At 36.2% G+C, this 18412-nt stretch overlaps 2 protein-coding genes across 2 annotated transcripts; one reads left to right on the forward strand and one right to left on the reverse strand.

The window, feature by feature from the left end:
• Positions 1–1230: 1230 nt before the first annotated feature.
• On the forward strand, positions 1231–3070 carry LOC107771120 (putative galacturonosyltransferase-like 7). Its single transcript, XM_016590445.2, has one exon. It carries the CDS (start codon positions 1737–1739, stop codon positions 2823–2825), a length of 1089 nt encoding a protein of 362 aa, XP_016445931.1. The 5' UTR covers positions 1231–1736; the 3' UTR covers positions 2826–3070.
• Positions 3071–6884: 3814 nt separating this feature from the next.
• On the reverse strand, positions 6885–11512 carry LOC107771119 (cellulose synthase-like protein D5). The gene is given in 4 exon segments (XM_016590444.2): positions 6885–8227; positions 8229–8929; positions 9021–9831; positions 10470–11512. Coding segments are annotated over 4 exon segments (3492 nt in total). The 5' UTR covers positions 11378–11512; the 3' UTR covers positions 6885–7155.
• Positions 11513–18412: the final 6900 nt, after the last annotated feature.

Here is an 18412-nt window from a genome sequence, read left to right on the forward strand (position 1 = left end):
GAACTCTCATATCCAGAAGATGAAAGTAGCTGAGGTATGTTAAGGTGGATGTGTGGGCATACTAGGTTAGATAAAATTAAGAATGAAGTTATTCGGGACAAGTTGGGAGTGGACCCTGTGGAGGACAAAATGCGGAAGGCGAGGTTGAGATAGTTCGGGCATGTTAAGAAGAGAAGCATAGAAGCCCCAATTAAAAGGTGCGAGAGGTTAACCTTATTGGGTATCATGAGGGGTAGAGGTAGGCCTAAGAAGTCTTGAAGAGAGGTGATTAAGCGAGACATGGCGCAACTGAAGTTGACTGAGGACATGGCGCAACTGAAGCTGGCTGAGGACATGGCCCTAGATAGGAGGGTGTAGAGGTCGAAGATTAGGGTAAAAGTCTAGTAGGTAGTTGAGCGTTTCTCTTTGTCTTACTCAGTTCGCTAGCATTAGTGTTAGCATGATATTTTTTTAATCATAGATTGCGATTACTACCTAGAGTTCAACTGCTTTCTTAGCGTCAGTCTTATTTTTTATCTTGTTGTTATTCCTGCTTGTTGTCATTGTTTTTTTCATCCGTTCTCCAACCGAGGGTCTATCAGAAACAACTTCTCTGCCCTTTCTGGGTAGGGGTAAGGCTGCGTACATCTTACCCTCCTCAGGCCCCACTTGTGGGAAATTACTAAATTTATTGTTGTTGTTGTTGTTGTTGTCGTTATTGTTGTATATTTGTGTGTGTGTGTATATATATATATATATATTGTATAATATTTAAATTTATAAATTTTTTACGGCTATCGAATATAAATAATTTCGGCCCCAGACTAAAATTGGTATTTGCCTTGTTTTTAAATTATCTAGTAAGACTACTATCTTTATTCACATCAAATCATGCCTATTGAGCCACTTCAAACTCCTTATAGTTAAGCTTGGGGTAAGAAGCACATTCAGAAGTGAAAAATATTAGTAATATTTTCAATGTATTATTTACACTCTCAAATCAGATTATATGTGGAGGAGGATATAAATAATTTAATTTGTATTCACAGACAGTATGAAGAATTTTACACATTCAATATAGGCTGATTAGTTTCACCATGTAATTTATGCATAGTGGTTGACTTTTAAATAAGATTACTCAGCGAACAAAATAAAACAGTGAGACAAATAAGACCATTTGATCACTTCTAGAGAAGACTAAACACCAAATTCTTTTTTCATAAATATGTATTGCTGTAGCCCAAAAGAGCAAAAAGAAAAAGAAAAAAAATAGGTCAAAAAAATAAAGAGAGAGCTTAATTGAAAACCCTCTTCCCTAATAACAACCTAAAATTCCCCTTTTTCTCCCTCTATTCTCATTCTCTCTCTCTACTTGAGCTGTGTGACCCTGCCTCTTTGCTTTCACCTTCTCTCCCAAATAGAGAGAGAGAGAAAGAGAAAAGAGTAGAGAGAAAGCAGACTGCAACGCACGTCGCCACAGAGCGACCAACGCATGGATTCTCCTCTCTCTACCTTCCCTCCATTCCAAGTTCGCTTCGTTTTCACGGTATGCCATTAGAGAAAAAAACAAAGCAAAGAACCCAAATAAGGTTAAAAGAAGAAAAAGCCCATCTTCCAAGATTGGATTTTTAGCTGTGGCGGACCTTAGAAGAACCCTAGCATTCATCCTTTCCTCAATTCCTTCACTGCTGAGCCTGAGCAGTCATTACGACACGAAGAAGAAGAAAAGGAAAAGAGGCTTTTACTACACTGTAAAAATGTTCTGGGTCACGAAATTTTCAGGCTTTATCGCCGCAGCAATGGTAATGATTGTTCTTTCCCCATCCTTACAATCATTTCCACCTGCTGAAGCTATTAGATCCTCTCACATCGATTCCTATCTCCGATTTCCCAGTCAAATTGCTCCCCCTAATCGCTTCTCCTTCCGTAAATCCCCTGTATTCCGGAATGCCGCTGAATGCAGCACCTCCAATATATTGGGGACTAATGGTGTTTGCGATCCTTCACTTGTTCATGTTGCAATTACTCTCGATATCGAGTACCTTCGTGGTTCAATAGCCGCTGTGCATTCAATTCTACAACATTCTAGCTGTCCCGAGAGTGTATTCTTCCACTTTCTGGTCTCTGAAACAAACCTCGAAACCCTAGTTCGATCCACATTCCCTGAATTAAAATTCAAGGTATATTACTTTGACCCGGACCGAGTCCGAAATATTATCTCCACTTCCGTTAGACAAGCGCTTGAACAGCCGTTAAACTATGCTAGAAATTACTTGGCGGATCTTCTAGAACCCTGTGTCAATAGAGTTATTTACTTGGATTCGGATCTTGTTGTTGTGGATGATATTTCTAAGTTGTGGAGTACGAGTTTGGGGAAAAAAACTATCGGAGCCCCGGAATATTGTCATGCCAATTTCACGAAGTATTTCACGGCGTCGTTTTGGTCGGAGCCGAGATTTTCCGGCACGTTTAACGGCAGGAGACCGTGTTACTTTAATACTGGGGTTATGGTTATAGATCTGAAGAAATGGAGGCGGGTCGGGTACACAAAACGGATAGAGAAATGGATGGATATCCAGAAGACGAATCGGATCTATGAGCTGGGTTCACTACCGCCGCTAATGTTGGTGTTCGCAGGACACGTGGCGCCGATAGAGCACAGGTGGAACCAGCACGGGTTAGGCGGCGATAATGTGAAGGGAAGTTGCCGTGACTTGCATCCTGGTCCGGTGAGCCTACTTCACTGGAGCGGTTCGGGAAAACCGTGGCTCCGGCTCGACTCAAAAAAACCGTGTCCGCTTGATTCTCTATGGGCACCCTACGATTTGTATGGATTCTCGACGTGAATTTGTGCCGGTAAATTCCTCCAGTAACTTTTTTTTTATTTGGTTCATTTTATTAGGGATTTTTAACTTCTCTAATTTTTTTCATTTTCTACTCAATTTATTTCGTTCAAATTTTGTTCCTTCTTTTATATTTTGATTTAACATATGAACATTATATTATGATTACCAGAAGAGACGATTTGTATTCTATTCTATTATTCGTGCAGCTTGAAATAAAAAGGGATTACAGATGATATTGAGCTCAATCAGGCCACTCTTGCTCCATTTGATTTCAATTACATTAAATTTGGTGGTTGTGCTTAATTTTATACTTTTAATTAGTATTTGGAAGCTCTAAGATTGCAGGTACGGTAGCAAGTAGGGTATATCTGCTGTGAAGTCCGCTAGATAAATGACCGACACTTAATGAGTGGCCTATAAATAATTAAATGACAGAAATACTATACTATAAATTTGTATGCATTACACTTTTTTCTTTTTTTTGTTCTACTTAAGTTAGTGTTGGATAATACTAATCTAGTGGTAGTAGATGAAATATACTACTAGTAACTGGAAAAGATGTTGGAGCTCTTATCTATTCGATGCTTTCTTTTGAAGTATGCTATTATTAAAGAATTGTACTTATAACACATCCATCCAAAAAGTTAAATAAATGGGAGATCTTGACAAATGAATGTTAGGTTGTAGGTTGTAGGATTACCAGCGCTCTCACGTTAAATGCGAAATTTGCTGTTTTCAAACTCTTTCATTTTAAAATTTTCAATGTATTGTTAATTATATTGTATTTGGGGCTATGTATAATTTAGAACATGGACCATGTGCATGCAGCCTACTTTCGTTAATGTATGTAATAGGGAGATGGTATGAAACAGCTTGGTTTTGATCAATGATTCTTGTTTTTTATTAGCAAAATACCAACATAACATGACTTTTTGTATAAGAGAGGAAGGGAATTTGAAGCAATGTAAGTAGGGGAAAAGGAATGCAATATTGCACCCGGAGGTGTGACCTAGATTAATCGCGATGAACTATGGAAGATCATAGTTATTTCTCACAATGACAGAATAATGATTCCTTTGCATTTCTGGGAAGAATTGTAGTATTTTTTTTGGTGGGAGAAGGATCAAGTACTCCGTGAAGTAGTCGAGCTGTGCGCGATAGTTCCTGTTACTAAAAAATGCATTATGTGAGCCGTGGATGGGAGGGATAGTGATGACACTTTTTGGGATTATTGTAAACATAGTGGGAGTGACCTTTAGCTAAAGATTGTGGCACATGGGATGCTAAGATAACGGTGGTAGCGACGGGAAAATTATTGTGTGAGTGTTGCTGGCCAGCGGGTTATGCGGTCCACTTTGTGAGACGAATATCTATGAGAGGGAGTGTAAAGAAGGAATAAACTAAAATTTGCAAGGAAGACATCAATTGTTGGATGGACAGTAGTGGAGTGCACCTAAGAGAAAAAGTAGAAAGGTGGAGGACATTAATTAAATGATAGAAATGTGTGTTGTTGTTAAGTTTGAGGACTAGCAAAATAGTAGAAGTCGTACTGTAAAATTTGGGTTGTCGTTCACAAATAAATCCAAAGGAGAGAGAGAGACCTATTCGGTGCCGGCTTCGGCAGTTTTTGCTGGGTAAATCCAAGGAAGCCGTGACGGTAGGTGCCAAGTGCACGGGCTTCTTTTGAATTAAGTTGCGAACACTTTGATTTCTTGTGAAACTCCTCTTAGACCAATTTATCCAGATTCATGTTGCATATGACGTACTTAAAAGGGAAGTGTTTCATACTAAAAATATTTCTATTCTTTGGGCTCCATACAGAAACCACGAGTGAAAAGATCTGTATGTGAATTGTGAAGCTCTCCTTCCCCTTAACTTTGCCGCCTCCTTTTATTCCCTTTCCCACTTAGGTATTTTATGAACGGGTGAGCGGAATTGCTTTATATAACAATGTTCTCTTCTTTGAACTCCTGAAAACTGTAAGAATCGCTTCATTGATCAACTAAGTTTAATTTCAGATTAATGGCAATATTGTTTAACTTGTTAAATAAAAAGTTGGAGCTTCTTCAAGTTTCATGTTTATTTCTACACAGATCACCAGACTGTGTGTTCTGATAAACATCAAGGTTTATTAAGCGATAACTCTAACTATATTTAGTGGATATGATACTACAAGTCTTTTGTCGTAATAGTTGAGAGATAACACATCAGTGTGACATCTAACGAGGGACCCGTATGGATATTGTTGCGTGTGAAGTGTCCAAAGTATGGGGACGAGGGGGACCAATTCCTTTTGCCCTGGCATCACACGTGGCCAGCTTCATTGGCATCTCTTGCCAGCTATACTAATGGAGTGACTCTATTGAAATAAATATCTTTTTAAATAATGGACAATTCCGAGGGATTGATAATGAACTATGTCGCTTTAATTTTCTTCACTTAAACACTACCCCCATAAGTTTTTAGTCGTGGCAGAGTTCGAAGCCCTGACACGCACATAATCCACATATTACCTGTTGCCTCTTTCCGCTAGACTACGAAGGAAGCTTACACACCATTTTTGACGTCGAACGTTATTTTAGTGTAAAATTTGGTATTTTGGTGCTCCAACTTAGCACTATTTCTTACACTATTTTGATGTTAACACTATTCATCAATATTTTATTATTATTATCTTTTACTATACTTTTAATTTAACATATTATAAATTTTGTAATTACTTATACTTTTTGTGTAATATCTTTATAATATTAATTTTATATTTTATTTTGGTGTATAATGTTTATAAATTAATTTCCGCATATATTATTTTTATATAAAATTGTAAGTTATTTATGTAATAATTGCATAAAAATATGTAACCATCAAAAAAACATATAACCAATTCAATATGCTTGGAAAGGTCCAACTTCATTAGTAGAAATGGTAGTAGATGAAAATTACCGATTTGAACAATTTTTAGCTCGACACAAAAAAAAATTAAGGACAAAGATGCTCATTTTGCATTTCGTAATGCATCAATAGAGTTTTATGGGAGTAACATACTAATCCTGTAAGTTGAATATTTATGTAGAAATTAAATTATATCTTACATAATGTAATATTTATTTAATTATATCTTATAAATAATTTCATTTATTTAATTATATATCTATTAATTTGTATAATATATAATATTTGCTTACAGTTTCTATTATTTAAAAATTTATGGTATAAAATAATTTTATATTAAATGGTTATATAAGAAAGGAATATGAAAGGATTTGTTTATGAAATAAAAAAATATAATATAGAAGAAAGAGAATAATATAAAAAGAATATTTTTTCTGGTGTAAAAAATAATGTAATTGGTTGGAGTTAATTTGCACTATTTTGGTGTAAAACAATGGTGCAGGGTTTGGAAATACCCTTGAAAAGAAAAAACTTTTACATGTATCAAAGATAATTTTAAATATGTGACGATATTTCTATTATTATAAGAATATCGACTTTAATTAAAAGTTTTCAAATATTAAAAAAAATAATTCTTTTAACACTGTTTTATATAAAAATGAAACCGAAAAGGTATAATGACGATATTTCTATTACCAATGAGCATTAAAGATTTTGCTCAGCTCTGATTTTTAATGTTATGAATATGCATTCTTCCAACTTCCTTTTCGGTGCAGTTTTCAAATTATTTTCCTCTCTATTATTATTGGTTCAGAACTGATTGCAACTGACACTGCCAGGTGAAGTCTGAGTTTGACAGCATTATCTTCACTAATTAAATAAAATGATTAAGCGATGGTAATTAGATTAGTCGCAGATAATGCAAAACCATAAAGATTGTTCTAGAATACTCAGCCTAAGTGGAGAAAGAACCTTGGCAGGTTATTCGTGTGGGTTGTGTTCTGCAGTTTACTATATTCATTTTCCCTTTTTTAATGTGGTTTGCATACCTATTTTGGAAGTGTGGTTGAAGTGGGCTCAGGTAGTGATGTCAAGCTGCACACTTAAGATCAAGAATTATGAATATGGAATCTTACATAAGCTCAACAACAACAACAACAACAGGCCTTAGTCCTCAATGATAACATGCTTGTCCATTTAAACAAAAGAAAACGATAGACATCTTAAAAAGAATAAACTTTCATATGTAACATAGATCTTAAAAGAGAAAAATGAACATTAGACAGTGAGTGAGATGAAGTGGAGAAACTTCATACTCTTAAGAATGTGAGCTTAACTGAGCTGCCGAGGTGGACAACACAACAACAACAACCCATGTACAAAACTCAAGGGAACTGAAAACTTGACAAGTCCTGATGTCCTGAAGGGAACTGAAAACTCAAGGGAACTGAAAACTTGACAAGTCCTGATGTCCTGAAGGGGGGTATACATAAACAGCGAGCAACGAGACGACAATGCAGATGAGAGCAGACCATAAGAAGACAATGGTAGGAACCTTTCCCCTTCTCCCCATTAAACCTTTTGCAAAAGGATAGAGATGAGACAACACCCAAAAACTGAAGAATACACCTCCTAAAAGCTTGCTCCATTGTGGGAAAGGACTGTACACAGTCCTGAATGTTCCCACTGCAATAGCAATCATGTTAAGCAATATGATTGTGATTGGTGGAATCATTAGGACCGTCCAACGAAACTCGTAAAGCTCAGCAAATTCATCTTCTCCGTCGTCGGGTGCAGCAGATTTTGATGTTAATGTGAATGAGATGTCAACTCCTGCTATAACTTTCAATAGTCCTTGTATCACAGCAGCAGGATGTGCACTTGTTCCACCAATCAACCAAAACTGTTCATTCCTCCACCAATCTTCAAGAGTAATTCCTGACCATTTGATTTCAAGGATAGCAAGCATGCAAAGGGTGATTGTGATCGCGAGCAAGAACACCAAAAAGGTGATGTTGAGGGACTGCACAATGAATTTTCCAGAGAAGAGTGAAAGTGCAGGCAAGACACAATAGACAAGGAGGAAAACTGAAGTGAAGGGATACATTCCCACATTGAAATATGCCACCCTCTGCAGAAACTTCATTCTTGGACTTGCAAATAGAGCATTGTTGCGAGAAAAGAAGATTTCAACCGAACCTGTTGCCCATCGAAGAACTTGGATAAGCCTATCTGTCAGATTGATTGGTGCTGTCCCTCTAAATGCATCTCTTTTTGTGACACAATAAATTGACCTCCAACCCCTATTGTGCATCCTGTAACCTGTCACGACGTCTTCTGTGATCGAACCATATATCCATCCGACTCTTTTCCCCCACTCGGTTTTATCCTCGTAATAGCAACTTATGACACCCACTGCCTCGGCAAGTGCTGAAGCATCCAATGGCTCGCGCTGTACAGCAAGAGAACCAGCTGGCCTTCCCTGACAACCTTTGCCTCGCAACTCATGGTAGCAGCCTTCCTCCAAATTCAGCTACAGCAATAGAGTCAACAAGCGGAGTAGAGTTTCCAAACTGTTTTGTAAGCAAGGTTCTGCTTACTTCCTCCTCATCATCTTTATTCCCAATCATTGGTAAAAACATCTCATCATCCTCTTGATCCTTTTGTATATTCGGTTTCCTCAGAAGCTTTCTAGTCTTTCTGCTACCAAACCATCCGTGGTGTTCGGTTGCTCTTGGTGGACTAAACCCATAAAGAGCAATTCTCCGAAAAATGCAGCCTGTTCCTACATACATTGGACCTTGCAAACCATCCAATGCTCTCATGCTAACATCAAAGAAAACTGTATTGTGGTTTGCATATCGATCATTTGGATCAACACCCTCAAACCTCTGAGGGAACTGAACATAACAGATCCTATCACCACCTTTGTCAAGCATAAAGCACATTCCCTCTCTCAGAGCCAATGAGTTATAGATGTAATGATCACAATCAAGATTGAGAATGAATGCACCATTTGACATAATTGCACTGGCTCGAACTAAAGAATTCATGGCTCCAGCTTTCTTGTTGTGATCAAAACCAGGTCTCTTTTCTCTGGAAACATAAACTAGCATTGGCATTCTTACATCGACATTTGTTGTGTCTATCATGTTCTTTTCATCTACTTCATTCCCATAAAGTGGCTCTGCATTTGGGGGAACCAACATGATCTGCAACAAACAAAGTTCAGGAACTCAGCAAAAGAGTTGAAGTAAAAACTTCCACATCAAACAAGAGAACTTGAAAGACAAAGAACATTACCTGTATGATACCCTCGTGATCGCCCCTAGAATGTCCTTCTTCTGCTGATGACCAAGTACCGTGCCAGTGGGTTCCATCAGACATCCAAGTAGCTTTAGGAACCTTGATTGGTTCAGAGAGATCCTCTCCAAGTTCAGCTTGTTTTCTCTTAGCCCTTATCTCCTGTTGGGTGTTATAAGCATCTGATCGTCGCCTTATTGACTCTGGTAATGCATTTATCCTCACCTTGAATTCATCATATTCTCTCTTCACCCTTCTTCTGTCCCTAACAAAATCAAGTTTGACTTTGTTTTTCAATGGATCGCGCTTTTGCCCAAAGTATGCCTCAGGATTTCTAGGTTCTATGTTGTGTTTTTTACAGAAGGGAACCCATATTTTTGCAAAGCTAGCAGCTTCTGCAAGAGCTTCAAATGTGACTAAAGAACCTCCATCGTCCGACAAGTAACACGCGACCTTTTCAACAGGATAATCAACAGCAAGAATGGAAAGGATTGTGTTTGCAGTAACAAGGGGTGGTTCTTTTTCTGCATCAGCAGTTGAAACAAACACATCAATGCCTGGCAAATCAGACAATCCCTTTGGATTCCGAAGGTTTGGTCCTGAACTTTCAAATCTTTCTTTTAAAACAGAAAGGTCAGTGATTCTTTTAACAGGACAGAGCTTTGGCAACTGATCAAGAAGCCAAGATATTGCAAACCAAACTTCACACACTACCGACATTATCCACAACCACATTGCATCATGATTTGGATGAGAAATCCTCCATGTTAAGAAACAAGCCAGTGCACCAAGGCGAAGAACCATGAGCAACCTACATATATTCACACTCATACATCAAATTCAAATTATGAAACTGATTCATACAGTACTTTATTATTTGACATAAAAAGTTAGTTAATCAGCAAATAACTCTCTTCTGTTATTACTTTTCAACATGTTATTGTCTAAACATGCCTCAACTAAATGATTAAGCTATTTAAAGAGGATAATTTTGTTCATATTTTTTTTATGAACGAGAAATCCGTCTAGGGCCAACCCTTAGGACCAAGTGCGACATCCAGAATAATGGGTTTGTCCCTCTACCCCACAACACTTGGCTTATTTATACTGTGTCTAAACATGACCCCTCACGAGTGGATATGATTCTTTTTTCTTGGCCAAGTAGATGCAATTAGACTTGAAATGAGGATATACTACTTCGAATTGTGTGGACCATTTCAACTCAAAGTTAAGCTATTAGATATAACACTTCTGTTTATTTATTTCATGTACAACATCAATGGTCAAATGGGACACAACAAAAGGGCATGTAAGGTTATTTTATGTTGTTCCAGTTATTCAGCAAAGGAATTCTAAACCCAAGAAAATTATGAACATAAGCACATAACTATTGAACCAAGCAGCAAAACATTTGGATACAGGAAACAAAGATGAAAGTTCAATGATTACCTGTATGGACTGATAATTGCAGCTGAAATCCCAACTTTCCTAGTCAAAGGTCTATTTCCTCTGTTACTAAAATCTGGAGGATTTGTAGATCTATCAATACCCCTCCCAAATTCATAGCCATCAGAAGGCCACAAAGCATTTCCATAACCATAAGTCCCTTTAGTCTCAAATAGCCATCTTGAATGATCAAAATCATGATTTTGATTCTTGAATGACTGCACTAGTGAAAAATTCTTCTCCATTCGCCCTCTTCCTCCTCCTCCTCCCTTTGAAGGCAATGGGTATGCCTGATCTTTAGCTTCCGATTTCGGCTCTTCATCACTTTCATCATCATCACTAATACCCTTATAAGCCTCTTTACAACCAGGACAGCAACCTCCACCTATTCCCACACAATCCAAATAACACTCTCTACAAATTTTGTACCCACAATCACACTTAGCTTCAGCTTTTTTCTCATCACAACCTTCCATTTGACACATGTTTTTACACTTCATAACCATAGGTTCATCCTCTGATCTCTTCCTAACATGTGCTTTAGTCGCAGAATTAAACCCTCCAGTAAAGATTGTATCTTTAATATACCCTTCACTAGGATGTTCATTCCTATAACTTTTTCTACTTCCAATAGGGCTATTTTGAGAATTTGTAACGGTTCGATTATCTGGGGTTGGTGGAATATGAACAGTATAAGCTACAAATTCATCAGTGCTCTCTTTAGACATAGAGAGATATCTTCCACCAGAGGAACCCCTGAATTTTTTCCCACTAAGAGGTGAATTGGGGTTAGTCGATAAAGAATGGCGTCGAACCGGACTAGTTAAACCATGGCATCCTCCTCCAGTTGGAGATGAAGTCACTGTAATTGTCACTGGAGATGAAGAAGAAGGAGAATCATCAACCCCCATTTTGCTTTGATTTTCAAGATGAGTTTCTTTCAGCTATGAGAAATGAGAAATTTTCAAGAAAATTTGTTTGGAGAATTAAGACAAGAAGAAAAAACCCATCTGAGGAGCAAAGAGAAAAAGAGGGGTTTGTGTTGTTGGAAGAAAGAGAAGAAAGGAGACATCCTTAAATTTGAAATTGTGAGATTGAAAGGTGTTGTCAGTGGTAACGGTCGACAGATCCTGACCGTTGATCTAATGAGATCTCTCGGCTATTGTGGCACTTGAGAACGGTCTGATTGATGATACACCCTTTTTCTGATGTGGACGTGAAAGTCAAAAGGGGTAAAGTATTCAATTTCTTTCTTTCCATAAAAAAGAAAAAGAAAGGGGGGAGGTTTTCGACTTTAAAATACTTAACGGTCGAAATAATAAAGGCTTTTTCGGTGACAGGAGAAAGGCCGTCTTCTTTCCTCTTTTTTAATTTTTTTAGTGACATGAGTGAGTCTGTAGGAATAGTAGTAAGAGTTCAAGGACATCATCGATTTTCTTTTTCGATTTTTTTCTTAAAATCGTATTTGTCAGCGAAAGTTTGCAAGTTTTTGGAGAGTTTTCGAAAATGGGTTTTCCAAAAATCAAAAAGTGATTTTGGCACGCTAAGGGATTTGGTAGAATTTTTCAAAAAAAAAAAAAAATCCCAATCACAAAACTGCAATATTTTTTTAAGTGAAATGTATGTCCAAACATAATTTCAAATATCATTTTTCAATTTAACTCCAGTTACTACTTTTTTTTCAAAAATTACAATTGTTATGTCCAAACGCCTACTAAGTTATGTACGTTGATACGATAATTTTTTTTTAATACATATATAATTTGTCCAATTGGTTGTAGCAGGTTATTCAAGGGCGAATGTAATCAACGAGCTATGGTTTATTTAAATTTAGTAATTTTGTCTTAAATTTTATAAATATGTTGAAAAATTAAATGATTAAATATAAATAATAGATTTCGAACCCGCTAAATCGAGAAGGAATATGGTAGAATTCTGGATTTGAAGTCATGGATTCGCCTTTCAAATTATCATTCTATTTTTTGAAAAGTCATATTAGACTTGATAGGGAAAATTACTTGTTCTTATAAGTTAAATTATTTAATAATATGAATTCTTTATGTCGTTAGTGCACAAAACATAACATCAACACTAAAGATTAAGACAATATAGAAAAGAGAATAAGAAAACAAATATTGATGTAGCTTCTAAATAAAATCATCACATGGTTATTTTTTTTTTTGGTTTCCCACGTGATATTCGGTACCCGCATTAAAGCTCGACTATATTTGTGCCGCGTAGGACTCCATTCGGGAGGAAGCGCTCCCTACCAAGGATTTTTTCATACCCAGGCCTCGAACCCGAGACCGGAAGAGCAGTCTCATCCATTGCACCACATCCTTTGGGGAGAAATTCAAAAATAACCAGATTTACAAGTGGTCATTCAAAAATAGTCACGCTTTCAAAAGTAATCGAAATTTAGCCACTTTTCATGTAAAGATAAATCTGAGCGAAAACACTGTCAAAACCCGAAAAATACGCCAGTATATTATGCTGAAGTTCCAGCATAAGTATACTTGAACTCCAACATATTATACTGGAGTTCCAACATAAGTACACTAAAACTCCAGCATAATATGATGGAGTTCCAACATAAGTACACTAAAACTCTAGCATAATATAGGAGTTCCAGTAAAGTATACTGGTCTAGTATAATATACTGGAAGTTCATACACAAGTGCTCGAATCTCCAGTATATTATGTTGAAACTTTCCGTGTGTTAGAGTTCCAACATAATATGCTGGAAGTTCATACACAGGTGCACCGAACTCTAGATATTATGCTAGACCGGTCACTGTTGTAGCAAAATAGTGATTATTTTTCAATGACTTGACAAACGCTGGCTATTTTTGAATGACCAACAGGGGCGACCCAAAGGTCAAGCCACTAAAGCAAGGGCTTTAGGCCCCCAATTTTTGGGGCCCCAAATTTTTCTTTTTGTTTCCTACTTATATTTGTATTGAAATCCCGACTAATTACGATTCGTACCGCGTAAGGCCTAGTAGAAAAGAGAACACATTTTAACAAAATTGTATGAGGGCTCGAACTCAATATATCTAATTAAGGTAAATTGGATCATATACATCTCATCTAATAACAATCTTTAGAGATAAGGTCTAAATATATTAGGTATTTTAAAATAAAAAAGTAAAATATTTTATAAAAGGTAAAAGTAACTTTTAGTTTAGTACTGGTGTAGATGTTTGAGAAAAAAATTGGAGAAAGAGAATCACTCTCCTTAAAGCCTTGTCGCGAATATAAAACTTTTTATTATTTAAATTTTACGATTGACATCATTAGTGAGGTACCGATATTATTATTCTCCTTTTATATTTCTCACTAAAAACGTGTAATAAATTTTTAAAATCTGTTTTTTGGTATCTTCAATAGTTCAAGTCTTATTTTTTATCTTTCTCATCAATTTGTTTCTGCAAAAAAACTTAAGTTTTCGATAGTTATATTGTTCTCTGTTGAAAGAAAAAAAAATTATTTTTTCTAAAAAAACAAGAGTTGAAGAGTATTGTTTAATAAAACTATATTGCGCATTCTTTTTTTTTTCTTCTTTTTTCTCAGGTTTCAATTATTTCAACAAATATATTAGAACATCAAAAATTATTTCAATATCAAGTTATCTGGTTCTATTATTCAAGATCAACAATATCTTAGGAGAGATTAAATTATTTATAAAAGAAATTATTAACAACTTTTGAATTGATTTTTGCTGAAAGCCCCCAGATTAAAAAGTGGCTTTAGGCCACCAATTTTCTCGGGCAGCCCTTGATGATCAGTCCGAAAACTAGTCAGCCGGTGCATGGTTATTACTTTACTGACAATCCAAGATTGTCACGAGTAGATCTCTGAACAAAATATAAATGTTAGTAATATTTTACAACTAGTAAGCATGAGAGTGTTTTGTTGTTTTGTTAATTCTAATATTCTAATATAGCAACCAGTACGTAGGTAATTATGAGCATATGATTTTATTTTAATAGTTTATAGAGCTTGGTTGCTCAAGTAGAAAGAACGCAAAATATAAATGAGTTGTCACTGTCTAGGCTAACGAGCATATTCTTTCTTTCCCCCAACTTCTTTTTAAATTTTCAAATTGCTCCTAAATTTCTTCTTTTCCAATATCTTTAACGTTTGATCTTTGTAATCCTTTTAGCACAATATATTAATAAAATGTGTACCTGCAGCTACAAAGTAGAAATAATGTCAATCATACTCACAAAGAAAATACTTTGGACTATGCTTTAAATTTAAGATATATTAGTTCAAATAAATTTATTGGACTAATATAATTGGATTAGTTATATAAGTCCAATTTATTTGGATTAAATAAATAAGCCTGCATCTATTGGGCTAGCCCATTTAATTAGGCTACAAATGATGATCTCATTTCATTAAGCCCAAGATGTCATCTTCCTAGAGGCCCAGATTGGTGACACGTGTCAAATGACGTGGCACGGCAAGTCAAACGGAAGAGTCAATGGGATCATGCCACGTGTCAAAATGACAAGGCATGCCAAGTCGAATTAAAAGGCCAATGAAACTGCACCACATATGCAAGTGACATGTTCTAGCCAATCAAATGTGGTCTTGTCACTCTTCAATCTAATTGGTTGAAAAGAGTTTGTTCTTATCATAACTCTTCCCTCCCACAACTATAAATAGTGGTCTTCATAACTCAGAAAAGACACCAGAAGTTATAACAAAAAGACACAAGGGAGCTTGTGGATCAAAGGCCACAATTCTCTGCAAACTGCAAATGTTCAAGCATTCAAGCACTTCAACACAAATTTCAAGTATTCAAGATCAAGAACGAAGTCAAATTAAATACAAGACGTTCAAGATCAAGGCTACTTGTTCTTGATATTCATGGCAACAATCAAAGCATTCGCGACGGATAAAACAAATTCAAGTTCAAGCTCAAAGGCCCTTGAATTTATATTGGAAAAGTAGAATCAGAGGAATCATAGGGATTGTAACACTCAAATATTTGAAATCAAATACTATGATTGTTACAATATTTTTCGATCTCGATTATTTTTTCGACGCAATTTATTGTCTACAAATTATGGCATACCTAGTGGGACGATCTCTACCTCGCATCTCTTCTTTTCCAAAGTTCAAGAACAAGATCTAACAATTCGACCATGGAAGAACATGATAACAACACGATAGGGGATTCAAGAAGTACTAGAGAAAATCAAAAAAAATATGCGGAAGCTAAAAGAAAATAAAGAAACGAAAAAGACGAAAATTAAAGATAGATTGAATAAAAGAAAGAGTTTCTTGAATTCAGGAAGTCTATTCTTAAAGTTGAATCCTAGCAACAACAATTAGCTAACGAAGAACTAATCGTCTTTGGTAGAGAATTAAAAACAAGAGATAGATTGTGAAACCCGACCCTTTAGAATAACAAGAACAACAATAACCCTAAACTTATCACCTTCCTTGAATACCTAGAAGTGATCTAAGATTTCGAAAAATGGTGAAATCCGACTCTTTAGAATAACAACAACAACAATAAGCATAAACTTATCACCTTTATTGAATACCTAGAAGTGATCTAAGATTTCGAAAATGGTTTAATCTTATCACCTTAAGTTGATTCTTGAAGGTTGAAGAATAAATCCAAGAGTAACCACACACAAGAGTGCAAGAAAATTTCTCACATTTCTTTATTGATATTGTCCATCATAATATTCCCTAAAAATAAAGAAGACACCCCTTTATATAGAGAGGGAGTCACTTAACTCTACAAAAACAAAGAAAGAAAGTCCTAACTACTTTTGACAAAAAGTCCTAATTACTTTGGACAAAATGTCCAACTACCTTAGGATATGATCTTGAAAGTCCAATCTTGGAAATCTTAGAAATCTTTGAAAAATAAATAAAGTCCTTCTACTTTGGACAAACTATCCAACTACCTTAGGATATGATCTTGAAAGTCAAAAATCAATCTTTGACTTGGAAATCTTGAAAATCTTGAAGGAAATTTGCAAGCAACTTGGTACCAACTTGTACTCAACTTCTAGCATGACTATTGTACCCTTCTTTGACATCAAGTAAGTCCTTTTTATGTTATAAAATCGTGACTTCATGTAAGACTTATTAGGCTGCAAGTTTGGACACATTTTAGGTGCCAAAATGGTCCAAAAATGAGCTGATTAGGACCTTCTTCAAAGGATGTCTCTTGGAATCTAGTACTCCTCTTCTTGGACATAAATTTGGGCCATAAAACAATTGTAATACCTAGCCAATTCATATCCTTTATACTTGAGCTCTTTCTCCCAATTAACAACTTCTTTATTTGCACTTGAAGTCCAATGACCTTGTTTTTGCAACTCTTTAGCTTGACATCTTGTTAAAGGCCCTCTTTGAGATTCCAAAGTTTCATCCTTGTCCTTGAGTAGAGTTGAGCTTCCTAGGATGCTATTAGAACAACTTACAAATTTGACCAAAGCACTTGAGAAGTTGACCAAGTATATGGAAGATCAAGATACTCGCCTCGAAAAGTTAGCAAGTGAGATGGAGAGCTTAGCAGAAGCAAAATCAATTCAAGAACCTGTGGAGCTTTCAAAGATAAAGTAGGGGGAGAATCCGCTACGAGGCAAGCGATCGTGGTCAAAGAGATCCAAGTTTCTTCAAAAGGTTTAATTCATGTTGATTAATTGAAGGACTTCATCATGGGGACAATTGAAGATAAAATTGATCTTCTGATTAAATCTTCCCTCGCATATGCAAAGTCATACACATAACGGATTGATAACTTGAAGATGCCCACTGGATATCAACCTCCAAAGCTTTAACAATTTGATGGAAAAGGAAATCTCAAGCAATATGTGGCGCATTTCGTCAAGACATGCAACAACGCTGGGACTTATGGTAATCATCTTGTCGAACAGTTTGTTCGTTCTCTCAAAGGTAATGCATTCGATTGGTATACAGATCTCAAACCTGGTTCTATCGATAGTTGGGAGCAGTTGGAGCAAGAGTTTCTTAATCGTTTCTATAGCACAAGACGCATCATAAGCATGATCGAACTTACAAACACTCATCAAGGAGAGGATGAGCCAGTTATTGACTTCATCAACCACTAGAGGAGCTTAAGCCTCAACTGCAAAGATCACCTTAGCGAAACTTCTGGCATTAAAATGTGCATTCAAGGCATGAATTAGAGTCTTTGTTATATCTTACAAGGCATAAAGCCCAAAATATTTGAAGAACTAGCAACTCGTACACATGATATGAAATTGAGTATGGCTATAAGTGGAGATCTAAGGTTTCCTGGCTTTGAGCCTCATTATGAAATAGAAGTAGAGGATGCTGAGAATGGGGGAAAGTATTCATCCGAAGATGAAGCTGAAGAGTCTATGCCTGTTGAAACGTTCCTTAATGCACGAGCCTAAACTGCAAGTTATAATGCTCCTCAACACACGGCCTAAATTGCAAGTTATAATGCTTTTTGGCACATGAGTCTATATTATATGTCATGAAGCTCCCCGATTTTGAACTAAATCTTTAAGATGTAAAGCTCTTCAGGTTCGAGTAAAGTCTTCAAGTTGCAAAGCTCTTCAAATTCGAGCAAAGACTCTAGTCGAAAGCTCTTCAAAGTCGAGCAAAGACTTCAAGTTGCAGAGCTTTTCAAATTAGAGCCAAACATTAAGAGGTTAAAATTCGAGCAAAGTCTTCAAGTTGCAAATCTCTTCAAATTCGAGCAAAGACTCAACTCCAAAGCTCTTCAAAATAAAGCAAAGACTTCAAGTCGTAAAACTTTTCAAATTAGAGCCAAACTTTAAGACGCAAGGCTTTTAAAATTTGAGTAAAGTTTTCAAGTTGTAAAGCTCTTCAAATTCAAGCAAACTGTTCAAGCTGCAAAGCTCTTCAACTGTGAGCTAAATCTTTAAGTAATGAAGCTTTAGAAATTCGAGCGGAACTTC

This window comes from Nicotiana tabacum, chromosome 22 (genome assembly GCF_000715075.1).
Source record: "Nicotiana tabacum cultivar K326 chromosome 22, ASM71507v2, whole genome shotgun sequence".
Classification (NCBI taxonomy): domain Eukaryota; kingdom Viridiplantae; phylum Streptophyta; class Magnoliopsida; order Solanales; family Solanaceae; genus Nicotiana; species Nicotiana tabacum.